Source organism: Biomphalaria glabrata, chromosome 5 (genome assembly GCF_947242115.1).
Source record: "Biomphalaria glabrata chromosome 5, xgBioGlab47.1, whole genome shotgun sequence".
Taxonomy (NCBI): domain Eukaryota; kingdom Metazoa; phylum Mollusca; class Gastropoda; family Planorbidae; genus Biomphalaria; species Biomphalaria glabrata.
Genome location: NC_074715.1, coordinates 32293411 through 32318025, shown reverse-complemented (window position 1 = coordinate 32318025; position 24615 = coordinate 32293411). Strand labels below are relative to the sequence as shown.

Here is a 24615-nt window from a genome sequence, read left to right as displayed (position 1 = left end):
AGGGTGAAAGTACAACGGCGCCTGGTGATTACATATGCCCAACCTGTGATCGCAGCTGTGTATCAAGGATTGGCCTCTTTAGTCACTCAAGAAGTTGCAATCATCTCCTCTCCAAGCGTAAAATTCCACAAAGAGATATACCTTTGTTCTTTTTGATAGGACAACCAAGACTTAGGTTTAAAATATTTATATTTTATATATTAAAATATATTATTTTTACCATATATCCTTTAGTTATTAAATAATATTATTATACAATACTATAAAAAATATATTTTATTTAGTTTATATTTAACTATTATATAAAGAAAATCCGTTATTGAGGACAGACAAAGATGGCGAAAAGAAAATCTAAATCGACCACTGGAGGACAATGGTTATGCCTGCACTAGAGTGGCAAGACATGTAGGTCGCAGCTGGGGTTGCGTAGCCACGGGAAATACTGCATTCCTCATTAATCTTTGGACTTGAACACAAGCCTTATTATAATTATTAATTATAATATTTCGCCTTCATATATTAAAAAGAAGCAGCTATAAATCTTTTAAATTAATACTTATTTCCCTCGGAATCGCTACTTAATTATGGCTTGATTTATAAAACTGAACATTAACCTTTTTTTTTTACTTTCCACCAAATAAAATTAATGTTTCTGTTCCCATTCCAATATTATATATACATACATATATATATATATATATATATATATATATATATATATATATATATATATATATATATATATATATATATATATATATGTATGTATGTATGCATGTGTATGTGTGTGTGTGTGTGTAAGAGAGAGAGAAAGAGATCCCTTTTTAACGAATATCCTCTCTTTCTCTAGACTCAATCTCTCACTCACTTTATTTTAGAGTTAGTGAGTTTTTAATTTATATTTCTACCTACTAATAAACTCATTCCCTAAAGTATGTTTAAAACAGTTGAAACATGTCGGCGGCCTATGTAGGCCAGTGTTTATGTTGCTTTAAATAGCACGATTTGTAAGTCTAAATCAACGTTTGAAAAGACTACTGCAAAACCTTATTGTGCCACGGAAGTTATCTTTTAGATCCAGAAGAGGCCGCCATTCTATTTTTAAAAACACTATTTATGATATTTTGATAAGAGAATAACTTCTTTGCCTGGAATCCAACCAAATATCGTCCCGCAACGCGCGCCGCGCAGTGCACGCAAAGAGAGGAGAGAGAGAGAGAGGGCAGCGGAAAATTTCCTGATGAATTAAAGTTTGTTTCGTTACGACTAGATTCAGTTACCTTAAAAGTTGCCGTGTTGAAAGAGGTCACAGTCGCTTTATGTTCCGCTTCGGTTCAGATCTCAGTGTGATAACCTGATAGAAACCATATGTTCCAGCCTTTTGTCATTCTGCTATTCCCATTCAGGATATTTAACGTCAACGAAGGGAATTTTGCTTTATTTAAAACTGTTTAGGTCATTTTCGTAGACAAGGGGATTTTCGCTTACGTCAGTGATAAGTCTCTCATTGGCAGATCATTGATTAGACAGACACAAATAATTGGTATCTTGTATCAGTGCGTCTCTACTTTAAAGCACATCCAGTAGTTGTGAATGCACTGAGAGATCCAACATGTTGAGAAGTGATTCTCTTCTTCCCAAAAAATGTTACCTTCAGGTCCCGGGCATGGACAACGCCACAGAGGAGGCTCAAGGATGGCCGCAGGACGACGCGGTCAGTGATAAGTACACTGCGGCTATAGAGCTGTCCAACAAGTGCCGGGACTTCTATAAGTCTAGGGTAGAGGCGGCCAACATTATGAAATCGAAATGGAGGCACAGCGTCTCCGACAGCGAGTCAGCGTCGTCTTCAGCTTCCACGTCGCCAACATCGTCCACATCGTCTATTAGCCAGTCACAAGAGGATGAGAATGTTAGCAGAGGCCACAAGTCAGGAGTTGATGCCGCAATGGAAAGGCTGAGAGCCGAGATGGTAAGTTTCTATCTTGGGTGTTTTGTTTCTTCTTAGGTTGCTATTAAAACAACATAGAGTGTGGTTAGGAAGCACATGTCGCCTTTCATTCAGTGAATATAATAATGGTTTACTTAAGGTCCATTGATGCTCTCCAGAAAAGTATATCTTATATCTTATCTTATATAATACAGATGTTACTTCAAAAAAGAAAATGATTACGTCCTATGCGTCTTACATATAGTCGTGCAATTCTGTCAGGTCATTGGTTTTCCTGGCAACCCAATACATGCTCTAATAGCACTAGGGAAGAAGGAGAATTTGTACATATTTGTCCTAGCATATGGGACGAGGAATGTGCCTTTATCTTTGCGTCTTTCTGAGTATTTTATTAGGTTTTGTTTTTGTATTTGAAGATTCAGTGGTTCAGTGGTTTATGTATAATTGCTACTTTACTTGTATACTGTGTACCCTGAAGGCGTTCTGTTGGTTCTACCGCTTTATTTAAAATTTGACCGAGACTTTATTGGTTCATATAGTGATTTTAACCATTTTATTTTTATTTTATTTTAATTATTATTTTTATTATAAATTTTCACATTTCATTTTTTTTAAATATGTTTTTCTATTCACACACACACACACGCACACGCACACAGTCGACGTGCCATGTCTTTTTTAAATTGTTGCTTCTATTTTCTGGTGTCATCTAAAGCAAGTCTAGTCTTATACACCACACAGCAGACGTTACCTATCATCTTTGCTTGCTATTCGGTTTTGACTGGTCGACACAATTCATCTGTTTTCCTGTCACTTCATCCTGACTTTAGACAGCAGGTGGCATGTTGGCATAAACTTAGTGACAGCTATCAGTGACCATAGACCAATAATAGTGTTCTGACTAATGTGTAGAGTTGTGTCCCTTATCTTCTTTGACTATTTATATGTATACTTGATGATTCAATAGTTAGCCAGGGAAGCGTCTATAAATACGTTTCAAGATTGTGTATTCGATGGAAAACTAATGCATCAATTTAATAAAAAATTAAACACTGACTGACATTCCTCAAAGCTTTGGAAACATTGATAGGAAATATATAAAACTATTTTGATATCTGACTTTAAAACTACCACATGTAGAATTTTCTGATGGATGCTTGCCTAGAAATACATAGCATCCTTAAGTCCACATGGCAACTGGATTACAGAAGTTAATTTTTGAGCGAGTGTAAGCCAAATTAACATTTAGTGAATTTGATCTAGTCACCATCAAGAAGACTCTCAGTTGACCAGATAGAAATTCGGTTTGAAGAAAATTTTCATCAGTAGGCCTACTGGACGATTAGATCCTCGCAAAAATTTAAAAGTTCCAAACCCGTCAGTTTCGTTTCTTATTTAAATGGACCTGTGGCTGTACACTAACGCTGTCTTGAGAGTTTTCAGGTATTTGGTAACAGAAAAAAAGCAAGTTGTAACATATAAAAGCAGCACAGATACATTAGTTATTGGTATTGAAAAATAATGAAGAAAGTACAACGAAACATAGAGAAACCCAGACCAGGATTAAAGCAGTTTAAAAATACATGAGTTATAGTCATCATTACTATTAATAAATTCATCGGGCTGGGCAATTTAGAAAGATATTAAACAAATCTCGCCCAGAGTTCGAAGCTTTTATCTTCTGCACTAAATTGCTATGACTCATGTTTTAAAAGATAGCCTTTTTATTTTATCTATCTTTTGTCACTCTGTTCATTGACAACGAACATAGAAGAGAAATAAAATCATTGCGTGTGAAGTTGAAGCTTTTAATACTAGCTTCGACTTTAATTTCATGGGGAAACAACCCAAGATGTTATCTGGTTAATGCTAAACGAAAATAGACACACGCCTATGTGCATCTCAATAATATCTAGATATATCTAAATGCCGATCCTCTGTGAGTTTATATAAACGAGAATGTCAGAATAGATCACGCAATAATGGACTCTACGATTTGAATAAATTTCGTTCATAGTAAAAAGAAAAATATTCTTAGTTGAAGAGTTGTGTCCCTCTGTCCAATTTTATTTTGGTAAATGCACTGAATGTGTGTCAAACAGAAAATAGACTGGGGAGGGGGTTAATAGAAAGTAAGAAGTTTTGAGCGCAAAAAAGGTAATGTATCATTGGATCTGTAGAGTAGGAGGGGCTCGTGTCCTGTTTAGGCTGAAGCTGTGTCCATGTTTTACTCGCCCTATGATCTAACATATCCCAGTCCTTTCGTTAGCCTATTGAATGAAATGATCAGCACTTGGTTTCTATTTGATAGTCTGCCTCCCTAGCATGAATGAAATGATCAGCACTTGGTTTCTATTTGATAGTCTGTCTCCCTAGCATGAATGAAATGATCAGCACTTGGTTTCTATTTGATAGTCTGCCTCCCTAGCATGAATGAAATGATCAGCACTTGGTTTTTATTGGATAGTCTGTCTCCCTAGCATGAATGAAATGATCAGCACTTGGTTTCTATTGGATAGTCTGCCTCCCTAGCATGAATGAAATGATCAGCACTTGGTTTCTATTTGATAGTCTGCCTCCCTAGCATGAATGAAATGATCAGCACTTGGTTTCTATTGGATAGTCTGCCTCCCTAGCATGAATGAAATGATCAGCACTTGGTTTCTATTTGATAGTCTGTCTCCCTAGCATGAATGAAATGATCAGCACTTGGTTTTTATTTGATAGTCTGCCTCCCTAGCATGAATGAAATGATCAGCACTTGGTTTCTATTTGATAGTCTGTCTCCCTAGCATGAATGAAATGATCAGCACTTGGTTTCTATTTGATAGTCTGCCTCCCTAGCATGAATGAAATGATCAGCACTTGGTTTTTATTGGATAGTCTGTCTCCCTAGCATGAATGAAATGATCAGCACTTGGTTTCTATTTGATAGTCTGTCTCCCTAGCATGAATGAAATGATCAGCACTTGGTTTCTATTTGATAGTCTGCCTCCCTAGCATGAATGAAATGATCAGCACTTGGTTTCTATTTGATAGTCTGTCTCCCTAGCATGAATGAAATGATCAGCACTTGGTTTTTATTGGATAGTCTGTCTCCCTAGCATGAATGAAATGATCAGCACTTGGTTTCTATTTGATAGTCTGCCTCCCTAGCATGAATGAAATGATCAGCACTTGGTTTCTATTTGATAGTCTGCCTCCCTAGCATGAATGAAATGATCAGCACTTGGTTTCTATTTGATAGTCTGTCTCCCTAGCATGAATGAAATGATCAGCACTTGGTTTCTATTTGATAGTCTGCCTCCCTAGCATGAATGAAATGATCAGCACTTGGTTTTTATTTGATAGTCTGCCTCCCTAGCATGAATGAAATGATCAGCACTTGGTTTCTATTGGATAGTCTGTCTCCCTAGCATGAATGAAATGATCAGCACTTGGTTTCTATTTGATAGTCTGTCTCCCTAGCATGAATGAAATGATCAGCACTTGGTTTCTATTGGATAGTCTGCCTCCCTAGCATGAATGAAATGATCAGCACTTGGTTTCTATTTGATAGTCTGTCTCCCTAGCATGAATGAAATGATCAGCACTTGGTTTCTATTTGATAGTCTGTCTCCCTAGCATGAATGAAATGATCAGCACTTGGTTTCTATTGGATAGTCTGCCTCCCTAGCATGAATGAAATGATCAGCACTTGGTTTCTATTTGATAGTCTGCCTCCCTAGCATGAATGAAATGATCAGCACTTGGTTTCTATTTGATAGTCTGTCTCCCTAGCATGAATGCGTGCCATGAAGGGTAAAGTGGGTATAGAGAGGAGGAGGGAACATCAACACTTTGTCCTTGTTGATTTCATTCAAAAGTTGGTAGCAGTGTCTTGCAAGTGTCAGCTGTTGAGTGCACAGTTGACGTGGCAGTCTTGCTTCTCATTTAGCGACCCTCACACAATGAGGTCAGGGGTCAGAAGATTTGTGTCATTTTCTTTTTGTTTATTTCGTTTTGTGTTGTTCGTCGGTTGCGTGACATCTGTAACGTCTCGGGTCTGGGTAACTCAGTCTGATGAACAGGTCACGTGAACTTGATAGATGTCTCGGTGAAGGACATTATGTCTCTCTTGACGCCCTCTAATTGACATTTCTATCAATTCATATACATTCAGCGTCGGCCGCACGCTCCTTCGTTTCAAACTGCACACCCCCTCCCCCACCATCTTGGAATGTTGAAGGTTATATCTTAACCTTTATTTGTATTCTGATCTAGTTATTTCTCTGACATTTTCCCACTTGCATTTTTAAACCAACGCACTGTATTTTTTTTTTTGTTTTGTGTTTTTTTTTTTTGCTTGTTTCCCTTTCTCCCTCCCTCTCTCTCTCTTTCTCTTCCTTTTTACTCAGTTCCTTACTCACTCATACCTCCCCCCCTCTCTCTTCGTCCAACATTTCTTTCTTTCTCTACTTTTCTTGTCTACTCCATCTCTTCATTCTTTCCCTCATTCAACCCACTATTAAATTCTTATTTTATTTTATTGATATCTAATTTTTTTAAAATAAATCATCCCATACCAGTAAAATTAAATCTAGACCTATCCTTAACCTCTTCAAAGTAAGTAGATTCACAAACGTATAGTTCACATTTGAATGATTCTGTGACTAAAGCCTAGAGCAGTTAAAAACATGGCTAGTAGAAATAGAAGCACTCTAATTGACCCCATTGACAGCATGCGGATTATATTTTATCTTTTGACCGAAGATAAAATGACTACATATCCTTGAACTGACTAAGAAGTGAGCCCCAAGGAAAGTGGTTTTAACTATTTGATGGTCCCGGATACGTGATACGGAAAACATTAAATCCTCCATGTTTGACCGCTATGAGCAACTTGTCATAACCTTTGTCATAGATCGTAAAGATAGTTTTATGTGTTTTATACCTAAACACCCAAGACAAGATTACAAGCAGATCATTCGACACATGGAAAGCCAGGGAAGAAACTCTAGTTTAGCGAGCTAGGGATACTGTAGAAGTATCTACACACAGAATCTATTAGATATATTTAGCTCAGTGTTATAGATACCAGTAAGATACCGGTGGGGATAGAGTAAGAAAAGATGGCAGACTCTCAATCAAGTTCAGACGTTTTCTGACTCATTCCAAGTTTAAGTCAACATCCACAACTTGAACTTCTTTTGAAATCAGGCCACAAACTTGTGATACTTGCCAGAAAGGGCACACTGGTACAAAAACATGTCCGAACTGGGGGGGGGGGGGGGGGGCGCTCAGAAAAATAGAATAAGGAGGAAACATGCCTCCCATGAGTGGGGCTACTTTTTTTTTTGGGGGGGGGGGGGGAAGGAGGGAACGTTGGCTGCAGCGGGCTCGTCTCTTGGTGCAAATTTTCGGCCCCCACTCTCCTCTTCTTGTCCGTACCACTCTACGACAGATGAATGTTTGTTGGCCAGTTGTCGCTGTTTATTTGACCTCAACGTTAACCAAAATGGTGGAAACTCTCCAAGTTAAAATTGAAAATAAATAAACAGCTGCTTTAAATAAAATAAGAACAATCGCAATGGGAGAAACCAGACAGATCGATGCAGAACGCGTTATGAACTCCGCTAAATCATCCATTGGGATCCGTGCAAAGTAATCATTTGAATTTTTTTTTAATGCATATTTTTTTCACATACTTTTTGAAACGCTTGTGTGTGCTTGTGTGTATGTGTGTTTAAATAAACCTGCTAAAGGTATTTAAGAATTATGTGCTTTTTGCTAGGATAAATTGAGTCATAATTATACCAAATTGATTTTTTTTTAATATGTGATTTTTTCTTAACTTTGTACTTTGGCTAGACTATAAACATAGACTATCCTTACATTAGGACATGCTTACTACAAATAAATGTTGTTTCTGTTTCATCCACAACTCCCCCTTCCCTTCCCTTTGTTTGCTTATTTAGTATCCCAAACACCCACGTTTGACCAAAGTTTCACCCTAGTTGCAAATTATAATGAATTACTAATTATAAAAGGGCAGTTTAGAAATACAGGTGTACATCTGTTTAAAAATTAGTTCATTGTCTGTAAGGGTGTCTCAATGTGCGTTAGACAGTTATCTGTCTGTGCAAGTCTGTTTTGTGTGTAAAACTAATTGAATGGCTTCCAATCTATAGTTCACCAGTTTCAAGTGAGAGACGTCGTAACAAGAACTCATTTTCTTCAACCTTCGAGCATTTCTTACAGGGATCAGGATCCAATTCCTTAGAACAGAGGCGGCCATATGGGGGTGGCGAATGGGGCAACATCCCCAAGCCTCTAGTCTGGGGGGGGGGGCGCTTTAAAGAGAATCTTTTGTCACCGTCAGGCCATCGTACAAATCTTATGGACCCTGACATGACACTTGCTCAGGGCAGCCTCCACTAAGCACAACATTCTTGGTAACATCTTCAAAGGGAAATTAAATACATTGAACTAGTGCTTCTGTAGGATTAAAGACTACATCACAAAGTTTAAAGCATGTCTTGTGACGTACTATTATTGGGATTTACAGATCTACTTCCTGGATACTACAACTTTTTCCCTTTAGAAGTCCCTTGTTCAATCTGTCACGTTTTATTTTCTTCCAAATTTCAATATCAGTCTCAAGGAAGGTTAAAGAAAGTATAATATTGCTTTCCATAGAAATCAAGCCAAATACTTTATCAAAGAAAATAGGAAGAAAGAGGACCAAAGTACATAAATAACGATGTCACTAAAGCAAGGGTTGTCACTCTTGGTGGTTAATGAAGATTTAGTCCCCATTGAAGTGCTACTGAATAATTAGGGTTCCGCCTTCATGACTAATGTTATGCAAGAATAAATTTAGATCTGCAGATCTTCTGAGTAGTCTGCCATGCTGGTTCAACTTTTCCTAGCTCAGATTAAGACAACAAAAAAAATAGTCTGTAGTGGAGGGGGAAGAGGGAGAAGCAACTTCCGCCTGGAAAACGATTCATTCTTGCTTTCGTTTAATAGATTTTCCAAAAATGATATTTAAAGATTGATTATAATCAACACAATTGAAGTTTAAGGCGTTTGGATTGGACTGCTTTCATGTGTTTATCCACCTTTACACACCCCGCCGCCAGCTCATGTTCTTGTTTTGAATATTATTATTTAAACTAACCATTTAATACTAATTAAAATATATCACATGCTTTAACCTACATCTTTGACCTGGGTTAAGGGTTTTCTTTAATTGACATCAAAGTATTATTACAATATACTTAAAATAGTTCAATGTACTTCTGCCAGTCTCGGACAACCATTATTATTATTTCTTTCTCATTCTATTGTCTATAATTTGTGTTTCTTGAATGGTGTGACCTATTTACATATTGTATGTTATAGCATCTGTGCGTTTCATTTATTTCTCTTTTAAATGACAATGTCGCCCGAAGCGTGTTTACATTTTCTCATGACAGCCTCTGTGTCATCTGTATGTCACGTGACGTCCAGCAGTTAGCTATGAAGTCATCAACTCTTGTGTTTGACAGACATGTCACACGCCCAGAGAATGTCTACCAGTTAACATTTTGTTTTGCGTATAATTTATACACCTGATTATTTGAAATGACAAAAAAAAAAAACATGACAGAATTGTCTTCTACTGACACAGTGTACCGACATCGCAATGTACAAACACATTTTAAGTTGACCAACACATTTGAAGTTGACCAACACATTTGAAGTTGACCAACACATTTGAAGTTGATCTAAACAGTTCTGTTCACTTGCCACTAGTTCTCTGTCCCAATGTTGTTCATGACATTGTTACTGTTGATTCAAATCTCAATCACAATTTAAGTGTTTCTTAGAATTAAGACGCCAACAAATGTTCACACTGTAGTGTATTTATGATATGGAGAAGGTCGAATAATAGATGGGTTCTATTGAGTTCTATTGAGTTCTTTTATATAATAATAGTTTCATTTGTTTTGTCTCTTTAAGCTGAGATCTAACTTAAAGATATTGTAATGACTCATAAAATAGTTTCGATTTTTTAGAAACATTTTAACCTGCATGAAGCAGATCTAAATATTTAGTCTCTTTCAAGACTGATTGTCATTGCATATAATCGTCTCAATAAGAGAAATCTTTCACTTTTTTTTTTACTAATGAAAAAAACAACAGCATTAATAGTTCGATTAAACATTTTTATTCCACACAAACCTATGCTCTGTATAAATTTGTCTAAAGTAATGCTGTGCCTATTATTTCTTCTTCTTTCTTGACTAAGCGTTTGTCGCATGACAAAAATTATGTTAGATGTACACATATCTTCTCTAAGACCACACGGACTCTTCCTCTATAGAGTTTGGCAGTGGATGAAGCAAGATATTGTCACGAGAAATACTGCCTTCCCCTTTAATCTTCAGATTTAGGACTAGCTTTATTACTATCATGTCTTTGACTAAGTAAAACAATCAAGACATTCTTCTCTAGTGTTGTAGTTCTATTTAACAATTATCCTCGGTCTTGTAGGTCTGTTCTATGCGTGACTGTTTAGTAGAGCTCTTTTTGTGTTTAGTGACTGTTAGTTGAGCCCTATTTATGTTTAGTGACTGTTTAGTAGAGCCCTATTAGTGTTTAGTGACTGTTTGGTTGAGCTCTGTTTGTGTTTAGTGACCGTTTAGTAGAGCCCTGTTTGTGTTTAGTGACCGTTTAGTAGAGCCCTGTTTGTGTTTAGTGACTGTTTAGTTGAGCTCTGTTTATGCTCAGTCTGTCGTTACCAGGAGGCGTGTAAATGTACAGCCTACAAAATGGTCACATAAAACATCAAAGTCCCCGCTACCACTCAAAGTGTTCTGTTATGGCAACTCCAGGTAGATGAATTACTAAATTCTTATGGCGCTCTCTCTCTCTGAACCAGCTATTTTTGACGTTTTGATAGCAGCACTTGTAAGATATACTGCACCATTTTGTATTAGCTAAAGTGCTCTGTACCTGCTGTCTATCCACTCTGTCACACTTTATTGACACTCTTTATTCTGTCCCTAACATTCGCCTTTCACAGATGACGTACACATATGCATGACCTGTAAAGTTTAAGGAAAAAAATGTAGGTTGGGGGGGGGGGGACTGTGATATTTATATGTGCTATTTGACGCCCTCCCCACATTGTTCTAATTGCCTGTACCAATGAATAGCATGATGTAAACAAAGTGTTACTTCCTGTCAATTACCAAGAACTCATTCACAAACTACATGTGTTATTATTCTTCAATGAACTGAACTACGCTTGCTTTTTTTATTACTGACTTGAATTATGAATGAGTCATTAGAACATAAAGGGACAGCGAGAGAAGAGTGAGGGACTGTATTAACGAATGAAATTAATTGATATCAGACTTGCTGTTTATATTGTTATTATGTCATTTCGCATCATGTGATCTAGTTCTAGATCTATTACGTTGCTTTGAATTATGTTACATTAAGCAAAATGGAAAGGCTAAATGATGAAGTATTATAAGAGGTGTGTTCAGTAACTATCGTGGTGGTGGCAAAAATACATAAGCTAGTTTATTCCAGGCTTATAATGGGTGTTTGTATTGCAAGGCATAGCTTATACATGATGGCTGGACATTGATTCTTTCTCTCTCTCTATCTCTTCTTTTAAGTTATCTATTTTGTTCTCATTTACAGTCCTAAGTAACAATCATTTAGATTGGGTCACTAATCTTAAGGTTGTAACCTAGAGAATCGTTTGTATTTAAGCAAAGTTGAGTTTATTTTAGGTGACGGTGACAATAATGTTTTAATTTTTTTTGTGGGAATGTGGTGTGGAAATCGGCAGATTTTCGATCTGTTTGGCTGTGGCACACCCAGACAAGAATGATGTACACATCTCCAAGAAGACATAAAAAGTATGTGGCATGCCCAGAAAGAATGTCTTGATCTGGATACGAAGATTACATTGAAATGTTTGGTTAAAATAAATAAATAAAATACCGGAAGTGTGTTTTTAAGGGGGATAAGCAGGCTTGCCATTCTAGTTATGCACCAACTAAAACTGAACAAAAGCTTCTTTACAATGTACCCCACCTGTCTCTTTTTACACGTCCCTAGCTGTAAGAGACTTCTTGTATTTCAGTATTCCAAATAGCATTTCTAGTCAGTGTATGTTCTTCTAAGTACACATGATTATAACCATCAAGACCTCTGCCCTGGCCTTAATACTTGACATGCGCTAGCGTAAAAAAAAAAAGCACAGCTACATCACATCTCGTTTGTAATTTCAAACCTTAACGTCTGCGAACAGTTGTTACATGCCAGCACGAGTTAGACCCCTTGTCTCGTTTTTAGTTGGCAACTGTGTTATTGTATAAAACTACTCCTGAGAATGAAAATAAAATGTAGGCCTAACGAGATCTACAGTTGGAATTGTGACCATTCCTTCTTGTCTTGTTTACAAGATCTACTAGATTGACAGATTTCTTCTGGGCTTTAATTAATATAGGTTGCATGTTAGACTCAATTGTGTTCTGCAGTTCTCAAATAACTTTAAAATTTAGTTCTTTAAAGAAACAGTAACACGGACAACGTAGCTCTACATAATGGACTGTCAGTAACAAGGACAATTTGTCTCTACATAATGGACTGTCAGTAACATGGACAATTTGTCTCTACATAATGGACTGTCAGTAACAGGGACAATTTGGCTCTACTTTAATGGACTGTCAGTAACATGGACAGTTTGTCTCTACATAATGGACTGTCAGTAACATGGACAATTTGTCTCTACATAATGGACTGTCAGTAACATGGACAATTTGTCTCTACATAATGGACTGTCAGTAACAGGGACAATTTGGCTCTACTTTAATGGACTGTCAGTAACATGGACAATTAGTCTCTACATAATGGACTGTCAGTAACAGGGACAATTAATCTCTACATAATGGACTGTCAGTAACATGGACAATTTGTCTCTACATAATGGACTGTCAGTAACAGGGACAATTTGTCTCTACATAATGGACTGTCAGTAACAGGGACAATTTGGCTCTACTTTAATGGACTGTCAGTAACATGGACAATTAGTCTCTACATAATGGACTGTCAGTAACAGGGACAATTTGGCTCTACTTTAATGGACTGTCAGTAACATGGACAATTTGGCTCTACTTTAATGGACTGTCAGTAACAGGGACAATTTGGCTCTACTTTAATGGACTGTCAGTAACAGGCACAATTTGGCTCTACTTTAATGGACTGTCAGTAACATGGACAGTGTGGCTCTACTTTAATGGACTGTCAGTAACAGGCACAATTTGGCTCTACTTTAATGGACTGTCAGTAACAAGGACAGTGTGGCTCTACTTTAATGGACTGTCAGTAACAGGGACAGTGTGGCTCTACTTTAATGGACTGTCAGTGTCAAATAAAACAATGACAATCATTCTGCCTTCTAATTTTGATAAATGGTAAAGGAAATAAATAGTTAACATTTTTTGTGTGTCCCCTGAAACACGAGATTAGATTAACTCGATGACTAATGCATGTTGACGTAGGTCTCTTGATGACTAATTCATGGAAACAATCATGTGGCAGTGCATGTATTGCAGCTCATTAAAATACATGTCTTATTAAATCCGGAGTCTTTTGTATTGAACCATCAAACACATGACACTAGAGAACATCAAGTATAGAACAAATAAGCCCTGGAGAAGGATGTTAACGAACTGTGGATTGGACGATGATTCGACATTCTGAGCTTTCTGAAATGTATTTTTGGACTTGGGTCACATTTTATACTATTATTGATATTCAGAGCTCTGTGTAAGCGTAAAATATAAGTCAGCAATAGGTTTAGTAGTAACAATACAGTTAGTAGCAATACAGTTAGTAGTAATACAGTTAGTAGTAATACAATAAGTAGTAATACAGTTAGTAGCAATACAATAAGTAACAATACAATTAGTAGCAATACAGTAAGCCTGGCTTTAATAAATAAACACTTGGCTTTAAAGTCAGTCTTTTACAATTTGAGTCAATTGGATCTCGATCTAGTAGTTTCATCTCATGGATGATTCTAATGTAATCCATTCCAGTGACACTACAGCATTAAATCAAAGATTTAATATATATAGAGGACCCTTGCCTGCTTTAGCACATCATTCTGATCCATCCTGTGGAGGGAGCCCTGGCCTGCTTTAGCACATCTCTCCAGTTTGATCCATCCTGTGGAGGGAGCCCTGGCCTGCTTTAGCACATCTCTCCAGTCTGATCCATCCTGTGGAGGGAGCCCTGGCCTGCTTTAGCACATCTCTCCAGTCTGATCCATCCTGTGGAGGGAGCCCTGGCCTGCTTTAGCACATCTCTCCAGTCTGATCCATCCTGTGGAGGGAGCCCTGGCCTGCTTTAGCACATCTCTCCAGTCTGATCCATCCTGTGGAGGGAGCCCTGGCCTGCTTTAGCACATCTCTCCAGTCTGATCCATCCTGTGGAGGGAGCCCTGGCCTGCTTTAGCACATCTCTCCAGTCTGATAAATCCTGTGGAGGGAGCCCTGGCCTGCTTTAGCACATCTCTCCAGTCTGATCCATCCTGTGGAGGGAGCCCTGGCCTGCTTTAGCACATCTCTCCAGTCTGATCCATCCTGGGCTTTACGTTTCCATGCCCGGACTTTAAGCTGTCGTAGATCTGCCTCTACGTCATCAAGGCTCTGTACTCGTGGTCTGCCTTTGTAATGTAAACTACTCGTCATTAGTTTTAGTGTCAGACCTATAGGTCTTGGACGAGTTAAAGATGTTCTATTTGGTGCGTATAATACATTGCCATGAATCATAGAGCTCTTAACATGCGGTCAGTGAAAGTATATTGTTCAACTGTTTCTGCGTGAATATGGTCAAGAGATGTTTCTTGTCTAGACGCAATCTCCGTGTGGATGTCACTGTGACACATGAGTCACCTAGTTGACTGTGTATCATGGAGACGAAGACACAGCTCCCGTAGTGATATAAATGACAGCATGCTTGTAGTTAAAGGATTTTCAGTTTATTCGTTACGGAAACTTGACCAGAAATTGGTTCCATTTTGTTTTCATACTTAATCAATTTTAACATGAAAAGGACGCAACGCAAATTATAGTAGAGAGACATACAGACAGACAGAGAGTCATAGAGAGAGTCATAGAGAGAGAGTGAGAGAGAGCAATTTAAAAGTACATTTCTGATGCTGTTTTTTTCAATGATTTTATTTCAAATGTTTTGTTGATTTCTGAAACTGAATTCATATTCTGAAACATTTTTTTCTCACCTTTGACCCCAGGACAACGTTAAGTAAACTTTGTAAAAGAGTCAAAGCTAAAAAAAAAATTTAATAAAAACAACAAAGCATGAATCAATTTTGTAATTAATTTTTTTTTATAGATCTAGACTAACAATAAGGAGTTTGCGGTTTGAAATATGATTATTAATTATGTTTGTTTAGTTCAACTTTAATGCTTATTGAATGCTCAGTGGACCAGTTAGGGGGAAGTAATCTAGAAGAAAATGTCCGTGCTGCTTTGTCAAAAGATATTTAAAAAAAAAACCTGCTCGAGTCTGAAATCAAACTTAGAATCTTGAGCCTTCATGATGGAAGGCCGAAGCGTTATCTACTGAGCTCTACAAGTGCTTATACAATTAGAAAGCTTTATAGTCTTAATAAGTCTTTAGTTTAAAATTGTTAGCAAACAACCTAATTCTCTACTCAAAGCTTATTTCCACTATCGAAGTACATTTCTATGTAAAAGTTAATTTATTGCGACTAAATGATGAACTAATTAGTTGAATGTATATTGATTCATGTGTTGTCATAAATAAGTGTGCAAAGTTTCGACTTGATTCCAAAATGGGAAGTGGCAGAAATAATTGCGTACAAGATTTCACCCAAAGTCAGCTTGATAAAACAAAATGTGTGTGTGTGTGTGCGTGCGTGTGTGTGGGGGGTATGGTATCAAATTGTTGTATTTGATAGAAACAGACTAAAAATAAATGAAACAAATGAAAAGAAAGCTTACGGCAGTGGTTATAGTAAAACTTTGTTAGTAAACTTTATCAGTGAAATGTTCTTCTTGTAGCAAGTGAAAAGATTTCAAGTCACTTTACAATGATGTTTGGAGTGTATACAATGATGTTTGGAGTGTATACAATGATGTTTCTTGTGTTTGGAGTGTATACAATGATGTTTCGTGTGTTTGGAGTGTATACAATGATGTTTCGTGTGTTTGGAGTGTATACAATGATGTTTCGTGTGTTTGGAGTGTATACAATGATGTTTCGTGTGTTTGGAGTGTATACAATGATGTTTCGTGTGTATATTTAGATCTAACCCTTCAGTCTGAGAAAGAATTCTTTCGTCTGAAACACAATACCAACAATATCAGCCTGGCTGATAGAACTTCACAGTTTCCATGACATTGAACTGTGTCTTATCTTGGTGTGTGTCGTTCGAGATGTGTCTTATCTTGGTGTGTGTCGTTCGAGATGTGTCTTATCGAGTGTCACACTGGGCGGAATACACTAGATGTCAGAGCACGTCGTTGTTATGGTCAATTTTCTTGAATCGGTGATAAGCTTGAAAGCAAGATTCTAGAATTAATTGACAAACTAAATGGTCTATTAGCTCAGTGGATGTTAGAATTCGTCACACTTATATTCTAATCCTACATTTGTATGCAGTATTTTACACTCGTATGATGTATATGTACACTGTTATGATGCATATGTACACTGGTATGATGTATATGTACACTGTTATGATGTATATGTACACTGTTATGATGTATATGTACACTGGTGTGATGTATATGTACACTGGTATGATGTATATGTACACTGTTATGATGTATATGTACACTGGTATGATGTATATGTACACTGGTATGATGTATATGTACACTGGTATAATGTATATGTACACTAGTATGATGCATATGTACACTGGTATTCTGTATGTTACACAAGTATGCAGTCATCTCTATTCCATGTTAAATAATGTGTACATTTTTCAACTATTACTATCCCATTACATAGACGGCAGAGATGACTGAGGTGGATGGGTTGTAGTCATTCGAACTATTTCCTACGCTACCCCCATGTTCTCTCTCACTTAGTTGACATTGACCAGATGATCTTAATTAATGTAGTATGATTTTAGAATGGGGTCATATAAGGCAGATAATGACAAGTTTCAATTTATTTCACCATTCCTTTATATAGAGAGAGCTCCCATCTTTTTATTAAACAACAATCATGAAGTAAACCACTTCATGGAGAATCGATCCTAACCGATTCTAGAAAAACAAAATAACCAAAGATGAGCAAGACCATGGTACCAGTCGGTACAGTTGTCCTTATCAACGACTTCGGCTTCTTTTTGGCTAAGTTGAAGAAGATTTAAAAGTCTTAGCAAGTTAATCTTCTTTAATGTGTAATCTTCGACACAAGATCAAGGGCTATAATCCTTACATAATTCCTTATTGGATAAAAGCAAGCCTGTCCCGGGTTATTCCCTCTCAACGCGTCAACAACAATATATGGGCAGAGAGTATTGTGGCTTTGCTAGTATCCGCGTTGCGTTGTGCTATCAGATAGGTTGATAGCCGGGATCAAAGAAATAAACTGATAAGAGGTGACTCATCTACACATGGACAGACTGGACCGGTGCCAACTGTGATCTGCATGTACGACTGTACGGAGCTCTATATCTATGTCTCTCTATTTATATTTAGACACCTTTGTGTGTATGTCGCTAGGTGACAAGGGTCGATAGTGACGTCATACTTAACCTCAGCTTTTGACCTCAGGAATATATTGAATAGCGTTTTACAATAAAAGACTCCATGTTAATAATCACACTGCATATACTTAAACAGACACTTCTTAGGAACAGTGAAACTGCATGTTATTATATAGTATTCCCGACTACTAGTGATGTTACATAATTCGGCTACTTAAGGCGACCCCCTGTTACCTTTGAAGTGTTCACAGAGTATATTTTATTTGTATATATATTTATTTATCTTTGAAATTATCTTTTTTTTTTTTTTGTTTGAAATTATCGTTTCTCGACTTCAAATGATTTCACTGACGAATCTGTTATTGTTATTATTATTATTATTACCATAAAAATAGACTTATAAAAAAATAGTCATGGATTAAGTTGCATCGTAAAGATGCCATTTGCTTTGTTTCTTTTTGAGCTCATATATGCATTAATTAAGCTAGTTCTTTGATTCTTTTTTTTTCCTTGCTGCCACCCAGTTCTTTGTTCGTCGTTTTCCTATGCAACGTATGTTATTGTGCGGCTATTTGTTTCTAGCACGAAAGTGTTGGTAGACAAAGAATCCACTGTATTCGTATATTATATTAACTTGTAAAACTTGACATAACTTGAACAACTTCTTTTGTGGAAAAAAAACTAATATAACTTTTATATTACAATATAAACAAAATTGCAATAATTGTAGTAGACTAAAGTAATATTATGAAATGGTATTCTGAACAAAATCTAACTCAATAAAAAACAAGGTTACAAAAGACAGTTTGTGTGGAAACACAAACTCAAAATCGGCCCCCGAAGAGGTCCACGCAGGCAGCCTTCTATATTTTCAGAAAGAACATCCAAATGAAATTATATCAAAGACAAATGAGAGATAAGAATGGAGAAAGAAGGTTAACAGATCTTGTGTAGTGCCCCAACGGTCCCGCAGATCAAAGCATAGGTGTAAGTGAATGTAAAGTTAGATGTGATCCTGGCCTAATAGTTCCCCTTTTAGACCTTGTGGTCTATAGGGCAGATGATGTAAAGTTCATCTGTTTTTGTGGCCTACGGTTAGCGAGGTTGTCATGTAGCCAGCACAACGACCAACCGCCTATACTTTTCCCCAACTAATGTCAGGTACCCATTAGAGCTGAGTGGACTCAGAGGCGCCCAAGGATTCCAAAGTTGAAAATCCCAGTCTTCACCACGATTCGAACCCGGGGCCCCCGGTTCGGAAGCCAAGCGCTTTACCGCTCAGCCACCGCGCCTCCCCTGGCCTAACTGATGTCTTATAATTGATCTAATTGTTTTGAAAAGGCTCAATATCTTATTCGAATCCTCAAAAGAAAAATATAAAAAAAAAATTTCCGCAATAAAAAAATGTTCAGAAAAATGGAGTTTATAAGATATCGATTCAATTTAAATTAGGTTTAACTTATAATGCATACTAATTGGCTTTTTCTCTTTAAAAAACTGCTTGCATAACTGATTTTAAAAATTAGATTTTTCGCTTTAAGAAAAAAAAAAGTAGCCGTTGCATCAGAACTTTGAATGGTCTAAAATATTGTGATGTCGGATTTTCAATTTTTTTTTCTAGTTTACGAGATCTAAACGGGACGGACGGACAGACGGTCAGACGGACAGACATTTCGCACAAAACTAATAGCGTGTTTTCCCCTTTCGGGGGCCGCTAAAAACACGTCTTTCAGTCTGGCTTTCTGGATTCGTCTCCCCTACTTAAGACCGCTTACGACAATGTCGCTTTTCTTGCATCATTCACACTGCATAGCTAATCTCTTCCCACCGTCACCATAGAAACACAAACACTCCAATACACTGGTAAACATGAAGCTTGTTTCAAAAGCAACCATCTCTAAATCTACAATTTGTGCGCATATATATATATATATATATATATATATATATATATATATATATATATATCAATATAAATTAAAATGTCTAACACTATGTGTTGATATGTAAAGTACGTTGTCCTTTGTCCACATCTTCAACACAAATGTTTGTATTTTGAGTTCTTGTATTACGAACTCTTCTCTTCGCTCTTTCCTCCAAATGTCACAAGGTTGGCTAAGTGTGTGTCTTCTTTTTGCTGGAGTGTTTGTGTCCGTGTGTGTGAGTGGTCGCGTCTTGTTATGATATTGTAGAAATCTCTATTACATAAGACACGTTCACCTTTAACCTTCAAGTGTTAATGTACTTGAAAAACACGTTTTGTGTGTGTGTGTGTGTTTTTTTAAAGAGATGTATGACCATCAACTTCAGTTAACAACATTCATGCTGCTGCCTGCCAAGTCTCATTCCTCAAATTATAATATTTATTGTTGGCTCTTGACCAAGACGAAAGTAAACAAGGAGTGTAGAGGACTCTGAAAACATCATTGGTGATAGGAAATGAATGAAAATCTGGAACTCATTCATTGAAATCTGGAACTCATCCATTGAAATCTGGAACTCATCCATTGAAATCTGGAACTCATTCATTGAAATTTATTTCTTTTAACGTGTTTCTCAGGGGAAGAAATCTTTTTTTTTTTCTTTGCTTTATGTTGACAAAAGATGAAAAATAAAAAGCTTTATCTGCTGCACAGGTGAACAACTGTTTTTAAAAATACAATATAACGTCTATTGCCTTGACAAATCTTTCATTTATATATGTGGCCATTTTCAAAACATATTTTGTTAGCCTCTAAACGAGCTAGCCTACTTCATCGACCATGGAGAAATCAACACGCTTCCTTCATCAGGCCATTGATGAATCAACAAGCTTCCTTCATCTGGCCATTGATGAATCAACAAGCTTCCTTCATCTGGCCATTGATGAATCAACAAGCTTCCTTCATCTGGCCATTGATGAATCAACAAGCTTCCTTCATCTGGCCATTGATGAATCAACAAGCTTCCTTCATCTGGCCATTGATGAATCAACAAGCTTCCTTCATCTGGCCATTGATGAATCAACAAGCTTCCTTCATCTGGCCATTGATGAATCAACAAGCTTCCTTCATCTGGCCATTGATGAATTAACAAGCTTCCTTCATCTGGCCATTGAGGTATCAACAACCTGACTTCTTTAGCCATGGAGGAATCGTCTCTAATGTGTTGAGGTTAAGCTGCTCTCCGTTCTTCCCTAACAAGTTTTCTTACCGAGTAACTCATATTGTTGAGAATGTAGCTGTGTAACACGTGACCCTAGCTAGACTGTACTAGTTCGTTGACCCGTCTTGTAGCTGCACTATCATAAAAAAATTAATTGTATGCCGTATTTTTGAACTGGATCTTTTTGTTGGACACTTGTGGACAAAAAGTTTCTTCTACATTCATCAACATAGTTTGAGTATTTTATGGATGTCTTGTAGTTGTTTTTTCATTTGAAAACCATTTTATTTAATGATAACATATTTGTAGCTTTCAATTTTTGTTATAATTGTGTTAAATGCACTGATAAAAAAGAATTCCCTTTGAAGACTAGAATCACTTTGACGGCAAGACTAGATTTTAGATTTACTTTTAAATCAACGTAATTCAAACTCTCTAAGGTTCTAAGCATGTCTCATTCAATAAGCGTTGAGAAATTACATATAAAGCCACTTTATAAAGCATAGCTCTACCAAGAATCTCAAAGCATACCTATGATAGACAAAAGGTTTCTTTAGTAGTTCTTTGAATACAGCCAGAAAAGAATGCCGTAGTTGTATTCTGAACTATTAGAAAGCAATGTGGATATACTGTTCTATTTTAAAGGGTGTCCAACCCTTGCTATTTCCCGCTTCAGAACCGCTGCTTTCAGACAGAACATAGCTGTCAACTCATAGAGCAGAAAGTGTAACCGTCACACACCTGACCATAAACGAAGGTAACATAGAAGACAGCTGTGACAAAACTTAATGCATTGCCTCTGGGGCTTGAGACAGTGACGTGACAAACCTGCGCAATCGTTTCCAGGGGCCGAGAAAGTGAAAGTGGGGGGGGGGGGGGGGGAATGAAACGTCTTCTCTAACAGCCAAAGGAGTTATAGACTTTCATTTTGTTTACAATTGACAACCGCTGGTTTTAATAGTATTGAAAGTGGGTCTCAATTAGTCCATTAAACGTGACTGGTACGTTGATGTCATTATGAGTTTGTTGACAATATTCCAACAATGTTTAAATTATATTGCCAACTTTAGTTTTTGTAAATATCCTAAATTTTTCCCGATAGCCTACTTGTATTTATTTACATGATCGAGTCTGAACTGTGTAGTAGGCCTTTAATGTTGTGTAGATAAACACACATATTTAATGCTACTTAATTTAAGTTTATATTTAAAATAATAATGCTTACTGCATATATTCGTTAACTACAAGGGGAAAAAAATGGTATATTGGATACTTTCATAAATGGAAACCAATCCATAAAGTAAAGTTTTTGGTGCTTTCGGTTATATATTTAAAATCGTATAATTATACATTTGTATGCGCTTTGTTTGCACTGTGGAATCAAAGTAAAATCAAAATGTAAACTTTGTGTAAATGACTGTGAAAAAAATATGTAGTATAAAAATATTCAATATTGATTTACATGACTTATGAATTGCTGAATTAGATTGTTGACCAGTATTGACAGCTCATTCTAATTGTTTTGTGTTATCTTTCTTCGAGCAGGTATCTCTGATTGACCAAGACTTGTCTCTGATGAAGCAACTGCTGACTCTTAACGAGACAATAGAAGAACTCAAGTGGCAGCGCCAGTACTACAGCTGTAGCACAAGCTGTACCTCTTTGTCCAACAGCAAACTCTTGGAAAGCAACTGGTCAGTTTCAGACACTGAGATGTATGAAGCCGAAGATGATCTTATGGCCGTCAATCATTTGACCAGCGGAACGGCACAGACGGGAATGGTGACAGGTCCCACCTGGCATAGTACGAGAAAAACCCGAAAGGCAACCAAAGACTTGGATAACGGCTCCATGGACAACGCCGCACCACTGCTTGACATCATTGTAGACGTATCCGTTGATAATTGTGGCCAACACGAACGTGTTGCTGATTCCCCTGAGGACATTTCTGTTTGCTCTGAGTCGCTCGACTCCCTGGGACACATGAAATACATGAAAAATAAATACAGGAGCCATCTTGACCCTTGCACGAACGAACAGAGCGGACAGAGCATCATTCACCATGACAGAGAACAGAACTCTTTTGATTCTGGGATACACGAAGACTTAGTCTGGACAGTCTGAGTTCATGTCCTTGGTTCAACTTCTTCAAGTGACTTGCTAACACGAAGTCTGTCGTTTCCGATGACACAGTCTATGCAGCAATGGATGTACAGTTTCGCACTTTTGTGGATGTTCAAAGATGCTGACCTTTTTGACCTGTCCATTACTCTTAACATACAATTTACAATCCACTGTTTGACTCCAAAAAAGAATTATATCTTCATGTAAATAAAACAGTACAACATATCAGACGGACAACGAATAAATATTTATAGTTTCACATCATTACAGATGAAAAGCACCACACGACGGAAATGAATGAAACTGCATAAACCACTTACACTAAGTGGTCACATGACTGGACTTTTGACTATCTGATGACAACGGTCACATGGCCATCTGTACAGTACTAGAACTGACAAAAGTGGACATTAGATCTTGTCCACTTGACTTACTTTAGGATTTTTTTTCCTTTTTTGAAAATAACTTTGTTCCACTGTTCCACTTAGGACTAGTAAATGGACACTTCTGTCTGTACCGCTATCTTGCCTGGTTTTATTAACAATGATTGCCAAACTTATCGAACTTTCTCTTTTTTTAGTGATTGAGTTTTATTTTAACGTTTTGTAGCCCACTTGAAGTTGTGGGTGTAGATAGATCCAGAACTTTCTATCAATACTGTGCCACTTAACGTCTGGAGTATTCTATCTTCAACATTAGAAAATGCAATGTTTTAATCCATTCAGCCACGATTCCTTTTTGACTATCTTGAAAATAGTCATTCAAGGATGAAACTTTTTTTTTTTAAATCTTGTTTATTCTATTTTTTTTTCCAGTGACTATTTGTTTTGTCTAGTTTCCCATCGTATTCCTGCTGCATGTCTAGCGCGGGGAATTGCCTTGAATCCGCCGCAGGCCGGCCAAGGAAAATGTTGAATGTAATCTGCATAGATTTAATACTTAATCTAACACAAATTCTCTCTTATTCCCACAAATAAAGTTTGTGGTACGATTTGTGTATTACTCTCACTGTATCCAACATTTCTTAGCACAGACCGTCCTGGTTGACCTATCAGGTCTGCATCTCATTGTAATAGTTGTATATGTTGTTATGTTATTTCAATAAAGTGATAAATCCTTGTTTATTCATAGCCAATCTTGTTTCTTATGTGACGACCACTCTTCGTGTCTTCAAAGAAACTTATTGACACCAGTGTGTCGACAGCCATATTAATTACTTGATATATGTATAATAAATTATATACATGTGTACATTTCTATTGTAACAGAAGGTATGCCAGCCATTGTAATTTATGATCAAGATATTATTATTGTTATTTCTTTGTTTATATAATTGAACGTCTTCCAAAGATTTGGATATTAGTCATGTCCTAATATGTTGATTTATGTAGCATGGAATCTACTCCTATTGAGACACTATTGATTACGCTAGAGAAATGGGAATCACGCAGAGTTGATACAGTGACCTCAAGGATGTCATGCTGGTAATGACGTCATTCTGAGGGGAACTAACATTTTTCTCAACTATTACAACGACAACTTTTATTCCAAGTGAAAACAAACAAAAACTTACATTAAAGTTATTTCATAGTTGAGAGACTTTTGGAGTGTTATTTCTGTTCGTTTATATACATAT

General features: G+C 36.9%; 1 protein-coding gene across 1 annotated transcript; it reads left to right on the top strand.

Annotated features, from left to right (window-relative positions):
* The first annotated feature begins 1222 nt into the window (after nt 1-1222).
* On the top strand, nt 1223-24572 carry LOC106066060 (uncharacterized). The gene is made up of 2 exons (XM_013225032.2): nt 1223-1972; nt 22401-24572. Exons 1-2 carry the CDS (start codon nt 1613-1615, stop codon nt 22977-22979), a joined length of 939 nt encoding a protein of 312 aa, XP_013080486.2. The 5' UTR covers nt 1223-1612; the 3' UTR covers nt 22980-24572.
* Nucleotides 24573-24615: the final 43 nt, after the last annotated feature.